Genomic DNA, 14732 nt, shown 5'->3' on the forward strand with positions numbered 1-14732 from the left:
TAGGGCACATGCCCAGGGGCAGACTCAGTGGCCCAGAGAACACGTGTCTGTTCAGCTTTACCAGGTCCTTTCAAACTGTTTTGCAAAGTGGCCCACCAGCTCTGTGCCTTTGCCAAAAACTGGTATTTTTGTTGTTGCTGTTGTTGTTTGTTTGTTTGTTTTGTTTTGAGATGGAATCTTGCTCTGTCGCCCAGGCTGGAGTGCAGTGGCACGATCTCAGCTCACTGCAACCTCTGCCTCCCGAGTTCAAGTGATTCTCCTGCCTCAGCCTCCTGAGTAGCTGGGATTACAGGCATGTGCCACCATGCCCAGCTAATTTTTGTATTTTTAGTAGAGATGGGGTTTGGCCAGGTTGGTCAGGCTGGTCTCGAACTCCTGACCTCATGATCTGCCCACCTCGGCCTCCCAAAGTGCTGGGATTACAGGCGTGAACCACCGCGCCTGGCCTGGTATTTGTTGTTGTTTTTTTTAACCATTGCCATTTTTTTTTGGTGACCGTGTTCATTGGCTGCCCTGGTTGGCCCATAGGAGGCAGAGGCTGAGCTGGAATTCAGTGTGTGGGGTGTTGATTAGGAGGTGCTCTTGGGGTCCATGCCTGATTGATGAGGGAAGGCAGCAGGATTGGGCAGAGGAAGAGCTGAGCCGAGCTGTAGTCCAGTGACAGCTGTGGCTGACTGTGAGGAGCTCAGGGGCTGCGGTGGTGCATCCACGCCGTCCTGCCTTGGGCCCAGATGGCTGCTTCTTCACGCTTGCCCAGTCACAGGAGGCGAGCCACCCTGCAGGTGTCTGCTGACAGCACCCCGCCTGCTGCGGCAAAGATCCCTCCTTGCGGGGCGTCTGGGTGGCCCCTCTCTGAGTCCACTCTGTTGGCCAAACAGGTTTCTGTTCTTTGAAATGCAGACCTCCCTGCTTTTTTTCCTGTTGAGTTGTCTTCCAAAAATTGATTACAACATTTTTTTCCTTCTAATATATTCTGCACATGAATCCTGAGTTCATACGGGTTGCATATATCTAAGGTTGTGGCTTTTTCACTTAAACTTTACAGTGGAAGCACAAAGTCTGATTTTCTATTTCTTCTCGTGTCAGTGTTGGTGAGCTGTATTTTTCTAGAAATTTATCTGTTTCTTCTAAGTTTTCACAGTAATCTAGCATTATCTTTTTTCTTTTTCATTTCTTTTTTTTTTTTTTTTGAGACAGAGTCTCGCTCTGTCACCCAGGGGGAGTTCAGCGGTGCGATCTTGGCTGACTGCAACCTTTGCCTCCCAGGTTCAAGCAATTCTCCCTGCCTCAGCCTCTCTAGTAGCTGGGATTACAGGTGCCTGCCACCATGCCACCATGCCTGGCTAATTTTTTGTATTTTTAGTAGAGACAAGGTTTCGCCATGTTGGCCAGGCTGGTCTTGAACTCCTGACTTCAGGTGATTCGCCCACTTTGGCCTCCCAAAGTGCTGGGATACAGGCGTGAGCCACCACGCCCAGCCATTCTCGCATTATCTTTTAAATCTCTGTAATGTGTTCTGTCCTGTCAAATTCATTCTTCCTTAGTTAATGTTGTTGGAGGTTTGTTTACTTTATTAATCTTTTTGAAGATGATCGTGAGGTTTGGGGGAGCATCCACTAGGCATAGGACTGGCGTCTGCCTCCAGTGTGGCCTCTGTCTGCGGCATGCCTTGTTTAGTGCAGATCTCCAGGGGTTATCGTTGGGCGACCAGGGACAGTCACAACACCTCTCTGGGCTTCAGTTTGTTCACGTGATGGCTGGAAGTGAGCACACTGCTCCCTAAGCTCTGTAGAATGTCACTGTCCCTTTTGGAGGGTACCGTGGTCTTTTATTGTGATCACGAGTGCATTTGACTTAGCTCCTGGATAAAGGACAGGAATTTGTCATGAATCCCTTAAAGCACTTGGCAGCTTAGCCCACACTAGGTCTTTGAGAAATATTTGTTAGATGACGGAACCTATGCAGCGAGGGAATCAGTAGCTCAGTCAGCAATTTACGGCCTTCTCAGGGATTCCACTTGGTTCCCCTCCTCCCTTTTTTTAAAGTTAGAAAATGACTCACATGGCTGGGCACAGTGGCTCACGCCTGTAATCCCAGCCCTTTGGGAGGCTAAGGTGGGTGGATCACTTGAGGCTAGGAGTTTGAGACCAGCCTGGCCAACTCTACTACAAATACAAAAATTAGCTGGGCGTGATGGCAGGTGTCTGTAATCCCAGCTACTCTGGAGGCTGAGGCACGAGAATTGCTTGACCTGGGAGGCAGAGGTTGCAGTGAGCTGAGATCGCGCCACTGCATTCCAGCCTGGGTGACAGAGTGAGACTCTGTCTCACCAAACAAACAAAAACAAACAAACGAAACAACTCTTGGTCCCCTGCGAGGGTCTGGTCTGGTGAGGGCAGGGTTTTTGAGAATCTGACCACTCTGTCCACCTCTCCTCCAGCACTCCTGTGTCACAGGAAACCTACGTGATGGACAGCAAGCAGAGAGAAACAGATATTAATTAATTAATTAATTAATCTTGACCTGTATTCCAGTAACTCCCAAACGCTGCAACCCTCAGGTGGCAGCTATTTTGGAAAATGGAACACAGGACAATGCTGGTTGCCTTCCCAATATCCATTCTTCCTGGATTTCTGGCTAACAGCCCTGACTTAAATCAGGGGGCTGTGTGCCTAGGTCTGTAATTCAGCAGAGGTGGCATGGGACCAGTTCTAACCAATGGGACATAAGCTGAGATCACTGGGTGGGGCTTTTGGGAAAGATCCTCCACAGAGAATGACTCAGCTGGCCCCTGCTCTTTCCCTTGTTTTCTTCTTGTCTGGATGTGATGACTGGAGCAATGGCAGCCATTTTGTAATCATGAAGTGACTTGAGGACACCATATGCTAAGGATGGAGAAGCAGATAGACAGAAGGGACCTGGAGCCTTAACCACAACACAGAGTTCTGTTCCAGTGCTGGATTGCTGGCCTCTGGCTTTATTTTATAAAAGAGAAAAACCCTACATTTCTTCCTAGCTTTCTAACACAGCTCCTAACTGATACAGGCTGGGAAGCCCAAATGGAGATTTTTGCTTCCTTCCCATGTATCCCCATCAGTCTCTCCCTGACGCACAAGGAAAGGCCAATCTGAGCACACCCGTCTTCATGCAGAAACCACGTGTGTGGAGCCCTTATGCACTGTGGTGGGAACGTGAAATGGTGTAGCCACTTTGGAAAGTAGTTTGGCAGTTCCTCAAAAGGTTAAACATAGATTTATCTCATGACCCAGCAATTCTACTCCTAGGCATCTACCAAAGAGAATTGAAGACATACATCCATACAAAAAGGTGCACATGAATGTTCATAGTGGCACTATTCATAGTAGCCAAAAATGAAAACAACCCAAATGTCCATCAACTGATGAATGGGTAAACAAAATATGGTCTATCCATACAGTGGAGTATTATACAGCCCTAAAAAGGAAGGAAGCCCTGCCGCATGCTACAACATCAATGAACCTTGAACACATCACGTTAAGATCATGTTAAGTGAAAGAAGCCAGACACAAAAGACCACATAGTGTATGATTCCATTTATAGGAAATGTTCATAATCAGAAAATTCATAGAGGCAAAAAGCAGAGTAGTGGTTACCAGGGGCTAGGGGCTTGGGGAATGACCATTAATGAACATGTGGTTTCTTTTTGGGGTGATGAAATGTTTTAAAAGTAAATCATGGTGAGGGCTGCACAGCTCTGTGAATATACTAAAACTACTGAATTATACACTTTATAAAGGTAAAGTGTATGGTATATGGCTTATGCCTCAATAAAGCTGTGATTAAAGACTGCATATGCTTTAAAGTGAGAAGCTTGGTGTCATTGGAGCCAGGCGACAGAGCAGGGCAGGGCTATCTGCAGGATCCCCACGGGCCTGGGGCAGGTGGCCACGTGGCCGGTTTCTGCCTTCTCTAGTGGAATAGGGTGGCGTGGTGGTTAGGACCCAGACCCCTCTACCCACGCAGCTGCATGGCCTTGAGGAGATCTAGTTTCTGTGCCTCAGTGGCCTCACTTGTCAAATGGGGAGACTCCTGTATCACCCACAAGGTTGTGGTGAGGCTAAGGGAGAGTAATCAGGAATGCCTAGCGCAGCTTCCGCCTGCAGGGACACTCAGCAAACCCCAGATCTCATTCTTCCATTTCCCCACGCACTTGCCACCCTTGACCACTGCCTGGTTGGTAGGCGCTTCTGTAGTCTGGGCTTGAGAAGAACTTTCAGAATGGTAGATTTTTTTATTTTTTATTTTTTGAAGGAGAGAAGGAAAGCAGTGGCAGGAATCGTCCTCTGTGATGTTACAACATATTATAAAGCTCAGTCATTGAAATAGTCTGGAAGTTACACTAGACTTGGGAGAGAGACTGGTGAAGTGCGGCATAGTACATGGGTGAGTGCCCTGTGGCCGCCAGAGCAAAGTCCGTGGACTGGCTGGTTTAAGACAACAGAAATGTATTGTCCCCAGTTCTGGAGGCTGGAACTCCAAGCTCACAGTGTGGGCAGGATTGGTGCCCTCTGAGGGTTATGGGGGGAAACTGTCCCAGCCTCTTCTCCTGGCTTCTGGTGTTTTGCCCACAACCTGTGCCACTCCCTGGCTTGTGGAAGCCTCATCTCAACCACCACCTCCATCCTCACACGGTACTCTCCCTGTGTGTGCATGTCTGTGTGTCCAAATTTCTGCCCTCTCTCTTTTTTTTTTTTTTTTTTGGAAGGACATCAGGCATATTGGATTAGGGACTCAGCTTAATGACGCCATCTCAGTGCATTTCATCTGCAACTACCCTATTTCCAAATAAGGTCACATCCTGAGGTTCTAGGGGTGAAGACTGCAGCATGTAGATTTTAGGGGGAAGCAATCTAGCCCTTCCTGGTGGAAAGTCAGAAGCAGGTTTGAGCCGTATAATAAATCACTCACTGTGTAACGGGCTCAATATTTGTGGAGCACCTGCTCTGAGCAGGTACCGGGAAACAGCACTGATACACCGACAAGGTCCCCGCCCATGAGTAGCTCAAGCAGCAGGGCCGGGAGGACATTTCATGACGGCGCAGGAGAGCGGCCAGCTCCTCGCGTCTGCTGCCTTTATAATGAGAACAAGTTAGAGGGACAGACTGCATTCGTGGCTGGCTCTTTCATGAATGTAGCACGTGGTGTGGGTGGTGCCACCGCTCCAAGGCTGAACCTCGAGCCCCTTCTGCCAAGGGAGCATCTGCTGCCACGGTGGATGACTTGAGGTTTTATTTTACAATTTCATTTGCCGCGTTATTGGCGTTTGGAAGATGACATGACCTCATCTCATTTTTCTTTGCCTAGTGAAAATAGCAGGGGATTTTGTTCCCTTCCCACCATTGGGTGTGTTTAGCGCCATCATAACACAGATTGTTAAATCATCCTTGTATGTTTCCGTTTTGCTCTGAAACACTTGCGTCGCTGGGGGCGATGAACTTGGCTCAATGCACCTGTGTGTCGGTGGAACTTGGCAGATGGGCGGCGGGCACCTCTCCATGCTGATATCTCTACCCCGAGGAAGCAGCCGTGGGGTGGGGTAAAGAGCCAGGAAGAGGCGAATCTGGGTTGGATTCCCATATCTGACGCCCCAGCTGTGGGACCTGAGACAAGTCATTCAACTTGTAGGGGTGCCCGCCTCAGTGGGCTGTCGGGAAGATTAAATGGAATGATGAATGCAGAACTTTTTTTTGGGATTGTTTTTAATGTGGTAAAATATACATAACATAAAACTAATCATTTTAAGCATTTTTCAGTGTCTAATTCAGTGGCATCCGGTACATTCCCGTTGTCGTGCAACCATCTCCACGACCCATCGCCGGAGCTTTTTCTTTGTACCCATTAACACCAACTCTTCATAACCCCAGCCCTGGTAACCCCTATTCCACTTCCTGTCTCTGTGAATTTGACTCTTCCAGGACTTCATATAAGTGGAATCACACAGTATTTGTCCTTTTGTGACTGGTTTATTTTATTTAGCATAATATCTTTGGCCGGGCGTGGTGGCTCACACCTGTAATCCCAGCACTTTGGGAGGCCGAGGCAGGTGGATCACGAGGTCAGGAGATCGAGACCATCCTGGCTAACACAGTAAAACCCTGTCTCTTCTAAAAATACAAAAAATTAGCCAGGCGTGGTGGCAGGCACCTGTAGTCCCAGCTACTCAGGAGGCTGAGGCAGGAGAATGGTGTGAACCTGGGAGGCGGAGCTTACAGTGAGCCGAGATGGCACCACTGCACTCCAGCCTGGGTGAAAGGGCAAGACTCCGTCTCAAAAAAAAAAAAAAAAAAAAATCTTCAAGGTTCGTCTACATGGTAGCATGTGTCAGAATTTTATTCTTTTTTTCAGGCTGAATAATATTTATGGAAAGGGTTAATCTGTAAATTGCCATGCCACTAAAAACAAAGTTTTAGAAGGTATGTAAAAATTAATGGTTGAACCAAACAGAAGAGGTGAACTGAAAGGCACACTCTCCTTTCCCTTCAACCCCAGAGCCATTCCCCATGTAATCGCCTGTGCATCCTCCAGACATTTCTCTGCACTGATGAGCATTTATGTGTGTGTCCTTTGTTTTTAGACCTCCATGCCATGCACCTTGATTTTTTTCCCTTTGGTGTCCTTTGTTTTTAGACCTCCATGCCATGCACCTTGATTTTTTTTTCCCTTTGATGTCATTCTTCCTTTTTTTTTTTTGAGATGGAGTCTCGCTCTGTCGCCCAGGCTGGAGTGCAGTGGAGCGATCTCGGCTCACTGTGACCTCCACCTCCTGGGTTCAAGTGATTCTCTTGCCTCAGCCTCCCGAGTAGCTGGGACTACAGGTGCCCACCACCACGCCTGGCTAATTTTTGTATTTTCAGTAGAGACAGGGTTTCACCGTGTTGGCCAGGCTGGTCTTGAACGCCTGACCTCAGGTGATCTGCCCACCTCGGCCTCCCAAAGTGCTGGGATTACAGGTGTGAGCCACCTCACCTGACCTGATATATTTCCATATTGGCACACACACATAGAAATGCCTCATCCTGTTCAACAGTTGCTTAGCATCCACTGATAGATGGCCGTGTCTTGTTTCCCCAGGTCCATGCTGATGTCCATGTATGTTGTTTACCAATACTTGCCATTACAAACAACACTGGAAATGATTGTTCTTGACACAAGAGTGAGATTTACACCCGAATCCCTAGCAGACAAGGGGCCTGTGCATTGAGAAGCCTCATGTTGTCAAATTGTCCCCTGTGGAGGTGCTCGCTTCTCCACTGCACCCACCCTGCACAAGGTGGGCTTTCCCCACTGATAACACTCCTGTGGGGTATGGGCCACAAGGCCTTTTTTTGGTCACTGCCATATTTGATAAGTGCTACATTTCTGGTTTAATTCACATTCTTTTAAAATGATGAGAGTGGACATACCTTTTTTCACTTGCCTTTCTTCTTATGTGGATTAAAGAATTCTTTCTTTTTCTTTCTTCGTGTGTGTTTCTTTTTATGTGAATGACTGGTGAGTCTCCTTTTCTCACTTTTCTACTGAGCTTTTCATCTTTGTCTTCTTGTTGATTTGTAAGAGTTCTTTACATAGTTAGGAAAGTGCACTGTGCATGCTAGTTGTTGAAATCTGTTCAACTCAGGGTCATCTCTAAACGTCTTACCTTCTTTGAAGTTACCCATAAAACTATGTGTGCCCCTGAAACAGCGATGTTTCCTTTCATAATCCCAACTTCCTATCCTTCACCTTGAGGCTGAGAGGCTCTCCTTCAGTGTCTGTTGGTAATTTACCGAACCCTCATCCCTTCCTCAAGCTACACAGAGTGAGGTGGGGAAAAGATGATGGTCAGATGCTATGGAAGGAGCTGGAAAGAAGCTGTCAGGGGTGGGGGTGGTGCGGGACTAACACTGTGATAAAGGCAGCCAAGCAACCTCAAGGTAAGTATTAGTTCAGTGGACTGCAGTGTGGGGTGTTGTCCCTGCCACAGGGCATCAGGGAAGGCTTCCTGGAGATGGTGACAATTCAGCTGAGCCGCAGTGGGACCTCAGTGGCCATGTGCTCTCATCCGCAGGCTCAGAAGTTGGCCAGGAAAAGCTGTCCCTATGCCCGAGTGGGCTGTGGGCCTGTATGGGGTTGAGCGGGACTTCTAGTTTCATGTTTTTAAGTGGGAGTGACCTGGAGTCCCTAGTGAGGGATTTCGTAGGCTGTGGGGAAATACCTGCTGCGGGGTGAAGTTTGAAGACAAATGACAGATGGGAGATGGGGAGGAGTAACCCCTTTTGGGGCCAAAATAGCCGGAGGGGAAGGTGGTGTGTTGTCCCCATTTCACAGATTTGGAAGCTGAGGCTCAGGCGGCTCCTGCAGCCGGGAGGAGGGAGGCATTTCCAACCCTGGCCCAGGGCTGGCTGGAGCTGCGCCGGGCGGCGGCCAGGGTGGCCGTGGGTGGCGGTGCTCGCGTTGCATGTGATGTGTGGCGGCGTGCATGCACCAAGGCTCTTTGATTGCTCAACTTTAGTTTTTTTTTCTGATTATAGAAGTAAAATAGAAAGAAGACCTTTTTTGAAATGACCTGTGTTAGTCACCTCTCTCAGGATGCGTGAGGCGGACACGTTGAGGCCACCTCAGCTGATGGAAGTTTCCGGTAAGAAGCCCGTTCTCATAGCCGGGCAGCAGCGCCGGTGAGCTTGGGGACGTGGGCTGTGGGTCACAGGCGCCCGACACCGCGCCAGCCTGACAGCGGGAAGCCAACCCCACTGTGCTGGGATCCGGTCCCTCTCCTGCTTTGGCCCCTGGGCCCCCGACTCTGGCTCCTGCCGCCTGGGCCCTGGCCCCACCCCACCAGCCACCATCGCCGCCCCTGTCTCCCAGGCTGATGGGTGAGGCCCCCCTCATGTGCCACCTCCTTGTGGACTGTGGCAGGGTCACTTTGTCAGGCAGCTGGGGCAGGAGCCAGGAGCATTGTTTACTCACTGGGCCAACAGTGTTGAGTGCCTGCTGTGGCCAGCACTGGGCCGGCCCCTGGGGTTGCAGCAGTGGGCAAGGGGACAATGACTCTCGAGGCTCACACTGAGCAGCAGACCCAGACAGACAGATTCAATCTGTTAACTAGATCCCGACTGGGTGCGAGTGCCGTGAGAAATCCACCAGGGCAACCATGGGGAGACGGGGTCACCATGAAGTACAGGGTGCAGGAAGGCGCCCGAGGGAGTGTGCGGGCTGTCCGTGTTGGGGTGTGTGTGTTGGTGTGTATCTGGGGGTGTGTGTGTTGATATGTGTGTGTTAATGTATGTGTTGATGTGTGTGTGTTTAGGATGTGTGTGTCGTATGTGTTGATGTGTTTGTATGGTGGGGTATGTATGTTGGGGTGTGTGTATTGATGTGTTTGTTGATGTATGTATGCTGTATGTGTTGCTGTGAGTGTTGGAGTATGTGTGTTAGGGTATGTGTGTGTGTTGGTGTGTGTGTTGTGTTGTGTGTGTGTTGGTGTCTGTGTATGTTGGTATGTGTTAGTGCATGTGTTGATGTGTGATGTGTGTGTTGGTGTGTGCGTGTGCTGGTGTGTGTTAGTGTATGTGTTGATGTGTGATGTGTGTGTTGATGTGTGGTGTTGGTGTGTATTGATGTGTGTTTATTGATGTGTGTATGTGTTGGGGTGTGTATGTGTTTGGGGTGTGTGTGTTGGAGTATGTGTGTGTGTCACTGTGTGGTGTGCTTATTGTGTGTGTACGTGTGTTGGTGTGTGTTTGTTGATGTGTGTATGTGTTGGTGTGTGTTGTATGTGTTGCGTGTGTGTTGATGTATGTGTGTTGGTGTGTGTGTTAGTGTATGTGTTGATGTGTGTTGATGTGTATGTTGGGGTGTGTGTGTGTTGATGTGTGTGTTGGTGTATGCTTGTTGTGTGTGTGTCGGGGTGTGTGTGTATTGGGGTGTGTGTGTTTGGTGTATGTGTGTTGGGGTGTGTGTGTTGCTGTGTGGTATGCTTATTGATGTGTGTGTGTGTGTTGGGATATGTGTATGTTTTGGTGTATGTTGATGTGTGCCTGTATTGGGGATGTGTTCACACATACCTTTTCACCGAGCAGCCTGCTTTGTAACGGCCACCCAGGTCGATGGGCCTGTAGGAAGATCCTCATTTATTGAACCAATTTCCTGTGTCGGACATTAGAGTGTTTCCTGGTGTGCTCAGTTATAAATAACGTGCTGCCATCTTGAGTTTCTACCCTTACTTGAGGCACAAACAGCATCTTCAGAGAGTCTTAAAGTCCGCAATCCTGCATTTGGATGGCAATGTCAACTGCAGACTTACGGTCCCCAGGCAGCCTTAAGCAGCTGTGCGTCTTAGGCAATAACAACATAAAACAGTATGTTTCTTTAGGCGCAGTGCTGGGCCCTGGATGGCTGGTATGGGAGCCGTGGGTACCAGGCCTGGTATCCCACAGTTGTTCTGCCTGTGCTGGGGCACCTTTTGTTTGGGGCAGGAGGACAGGTCTTTGTGAGGAATTACAGAAGGGACTCTCTTCTCTGCTGGAGAAAGACCTTTGCTGTTTCATTTTACAGCCTTGTTTGAGGGAGGCTGGGAGGCTCTGCAGTTTAGAATCCTTTTCAAAGCTTATGCTCATGGGCCTAAGAGAATTTGGCTGTGACCAACTTGTATGACATGGGCTGTTTGTTTTTACTCCTGCCATGTTCTCTTCTGGGTCTTGGGCATGTGTTCTTATGATTACTTTCATTTACAGCCTGGGATGATTGTGAATTCTTCAATAGCATTCACCTTTTAGAAATAGGAAGCTTTCTAAAGCCATGTTTGCAAGCCCAGCCTTTCCAAATTCTGTGTCATTAACTCAAGACCAGAGCCGTCTTTCTTCCCCCTGCTTACCCCTGCCTCCATGCACCATGCTGAGGGCAGAGCGTGGGCTTCACTGTGCTGTGTAAACTGTGAAGTGCAGTACCCTCTGTGTTGAGCTCGCCTCCCACTCTGAATAGAGCAGACAATGCTGGGGACGCGTCTTCCAGCCTTCCTTGCAGCTAGGGCACAGACACCTGGCCCCCCGGTGCTGCTGCCTTGGGACTTGACTCAGAATGTTGGCTGGCAATGTGAAGAACAGGGACCGGGGGCCATGTGTGTGATGGTGGTGGCAGCAGAGGAGGCAGCCGCAGTGATCCAGATGGCGGCTGCTGGGTTAATTTGGGAAGAACAGGCGCCTTCAGACACTGCTTCATCTTCTAAGCCAGGGGCTGGACACTGTGATCCTTGGACATTTCTGTTCCTTGTTTTTAATGCTTCTGGGAAGTGTCTTTATTTTCCCTTTTAAAAACGCAGAGTGGAATGTGCATTTAAGGGAAGGCAGATCCCCCTTTTCTAGTGGAAATGAGCCTGCGCCTCCCCAGACAGCTGGATTCTGGAGATGCTGCTGCCCATGAGTTCTGCCCCTTTGTTTCTGTGTTTGGAAGGCCTGGCCCAAAATGGGGATTGGGGGTGCCCCAGTCTGGTCTGGAATGGGCAGGAATTATTTCCCAGCAAGGTCAAGGCTGCTCAACGCTGTGAGAACCCTGGCCTGGGCATCAGGAAACATGGCTTCCTCTCCAGCTCTGACTTTGCTGGGCAGCCCTGGACAAAGCCCTCACCCTCTCTGAGCCTTCATGGCCTCTTCTATGGACTGGGGATGATGATCATAACCAAGGCAGTTGTGAGGATCATAGATCACACTTGTCATGGCCAGGCCATCTGTAAAGTGGAGTCTTCAGGTTAGAGAGGACAAGTTGGTGTTATTGGAGGGAACCTGTGGTGATGGGGGAGAGGGTGACCTGGTGACACAGCCCTTGATGGCTAAACCTTCCCGACAATGTCACAGGGCCAGCCTCCTGCCCTTTGCAAAGCAATGGATCCTCAAAGAATAATTTACATTCCAGAAAATGGAATCCAGGCTGGGTGGGTTCTATCACGTGCAGCCTCGGGGGATGAGAGCTGAGAAGACCCATGTGAATACGTACAGGACGGGGCATCCGGTGTCTGCCAGCTGCCACCTGCTCCGGACCTGGGCCACTGGCTCTGCTGTCTAAACCTCTTCACTTGCTCCATTTTAACCACAGCTCACTCATCAGCCTTCTTTGGAGAACACTGGGGACCGAGTGGCAAGGTGGGGAGACTCTGGGCTTTACCTTAGGTGGACATATGTTGGAATCGTAACTTTGCCCCCTAATAATAATAACAGCAACTGAGGAAGAGCTGGGGTTCACAGAGCACCTGCTCTGCAAACAGCCTGCAGGATCTTTCAGTGAAAGTTGTGAAACATGGACATTTAGGTGCTCCATAAATGTTAGCCAAAAAAAAGGAAAAAGGGAAAGAAACCCAGACATGATTCTGCTCATTCCTGCTTTGCTCCTTCAAGTCCCTTGGAGGGGCGTTATCTGGGCTACCAGGGACTGTTTGTTTCCTGGAGGTTGTAGATGTGCGTCAGCCGCCCTCTCCTGGACGCGCTTCCTTTTGGTTTGGGCACACTTGGTGGTCTTCCTGCACCTCAGCCTTTTGCTCTGGGCAGACGGCCTTTGCTGTCCCAGGTTGGCTCTGACGTCCTCTCCTCTGTGAGGCTGCACAGCACCCCTGGGCCCCTGCAGCCTGCCTCAGCCCCTCCTCACTGCCATCTGCACCCTCAGAACATGAGACTTGGTGGGTGCTTCCTCGAGGGACTGAGAGGCCTCGAAGGACACTGCCCCGGAGAGCGGTGCCGGCTGTCTCAGGGTGGGAAGCCTCCCTGGAGGCGCCGTGTGAGTGGAACCCCACCCGCCCTTGCTGCCTTTGGTGCCACTAGGCACAGCTCCCGGCCCCAGGAGGGGTGATCTTTCTTGGGGTTGCCAAGCTGGCTCTGTGGTCCCTATCACTCAGAGCAGGCTCCTCCCCCCCACACCCATTTTGAGACTCCAGAGCACAGTGATGCCGTAGCTGCACTTAAGAAGCAGGAATGCGTCCCTCCTGTTGGTCAACATTTGGGGCATCACTGTGACAGGTACACAGCAGCCTGGTTGAGAACCACTCTATGTGCCTGTAGAAAGGGCCAGATGGCAGGAGCCACCTTGCGTTTTGCCTTGAGGTTTAGTTGGGATGGCCATTTACAGTGGTTACAGCCACTGTTCTGAGAGTTTTGCATGTTCAGTGGGTACAAATCTCATGGTTGCCTAGGAGGTAGGGGATGGGGCAGTGCGCATTTGGCAGAAGAGGAACCTGAGGCTGAGAGAAGTTGTTTCCCCAAAACACAGCCTGTTGTGGGGGGCCAGGGCCCCAGCCCAGCAGTCCGGCTCAGAGTCACACCCTGCTGTCATGTTGTTACCCGCACAGTGGGCAGGCTCAATTGCGTGGTGGGTGACAGTCCAGTGACCACAGCCAAGGAAGGCTTAACGAGGGGATTGTAGGACTTGCAGCAAGTAAGGAGGACACCAGGGATGGTCCCCAAAGCAGCGCCTCCCGGGCAGAGGGGATCCCAGGGTTTCATGGGGCTGCTGGGCTGAACCATCTCATGGGGGGTTAAGGTCAGTGCAGGCGCGGTGGCGGATCACACTTCTACATACATCGCGTGCATGGAAATGGCGGATAAGCTCCTCGCTTGGTGGGGTTTTTAGGATGGGCTTGAAACTTTTCTGAAACAAGGAGAACTCAAGATGCAGTTACATGTGGGTGCTTTTTCACGGTGTGTACCTCAAAACCCCAAACACGGGACCCCGGCTTATGACATCATATTCCATGGGAGGTGCTAAGGGCAGAGCCTGGCCCAGAGTAAACCCTCGAGAAATGTTACTCTTGTTGCTTTCCTGGGGTTCCGGTAAAGCAGGCATGGTGCCTTGTGGTTTCTGAATCTGTGTCCCCAAGACACACGCTGTGGTGAATGATTCTCTGGGACTCATCCAGCTGCTTCCCCCAGCACTGAGTGTGGCCTCACAGCGGGAATAGTGGGCTCCATCACTCATGCGCTGTAGCCTCTCCTCCCATTCACTGCTGTCCCCTCCCAGTCTCCTGGCCATTGTCACTCTGGGGGAATCCTTGTTGTGGGAGGCCTTCCCAAGCAGGATCCTGACAGAGACATGAGTGGTCCTCACCCACTGTTCTTCATTTCACATACATTTATTGAGCACCTGCTGTGTACCCGGCCCTGGGTCAGTGGCTGGGGCCACAGCAGTGGGCAAAGCAGACCTTGGGCTCACGGTCTAGTGGGCAGAGAGATGTGGACCCTCTCAGCCTCGCCTACTTTCTCTCTGGGAGGACTGTGCCAGGGAAGAGGGATGGGGGATGGCGTAGGGGCTTTGGAGTCAGTGGGGCTGCATGTGAACCTTAACCCAGTGGCTTTCCAGCACTTTCCCAGGGGCGCAGGGCTGAGCTTCAAGAATCCTTAGTTTTCTCATCTGCAAACTGGAGGTGTTGGCACCCACCTCACCGGGTTGTCTGGAGGCTAATGGTTGATACATTCCACGGGGCCCGCGCAGCTTGGCTCATGGTGTGCACCCATTGACTATGAGCCCCCTGCCGGCTCCCAGCCTGACCGCTTAGGTGGGCGGCTCAGGTGGTGCCTAGAGGAGAGGCCAGGGCTGCAGGGGAGAGGCCAGTTTGAGGCTCTTTGTCGTGTGTGAAATCCCTGGGTTAATCCCTGGCCCTGCCCAGAGCCTGAAGTGGGAGCTCCTGCGTGGCTGCCTTGACCGTGAACCTTTGCTGGCTGACTAGGCCTCTGCTT

The 14732-nt window shown here is 50.6% G+C and overlaps 1 protein-coding gene across 2 annotated transcripts in view; it reads left to right on the top strand.

Annotated features, from left to right (window-relative positions):
* The window catches only part of PPP2R2C (protein phosphatase 2 regulatory subunit Bgamma), a 247451-nt gene that overhangs the window by 22446 nt on the left and 210273 nt on the right, over positions 1-14732 (top strand). The window contains exon 2 of one of the 2 annotated variants that reach the window (XM_054484755.1): positions 8550-8656. The exons of the other annotated variant lie outside the window; for it this stretch is intronic. Within the exon in view, the coding sequence (XP_054340730.1) occupies positions 8608-8656 (49 nt within the window). The 5' untranslated portion in view covers positions 8550-8607. The remainder of the gene's footprint in view (positions 1-8549; positions 8657-14732) is intronic. 2 annotated transcript variants of the gene reach the window in all.

Source organism: Pongo pygmaeus, chromosome 3, assembly GCF_028885625.2.
Source record: "Pongo pygmaeus isolate AG05252 chromosome 3, NHGRI_mPonPyg2-v2.0_pri, whole genome shotgun sequence".
In the NCBI taxonomy this organism is placed as follows: Eukaryota; Metazoa; Chordata; class Mammalia; order Primates; family Hominidae; genus Pongo; species Pongo pygmaeus.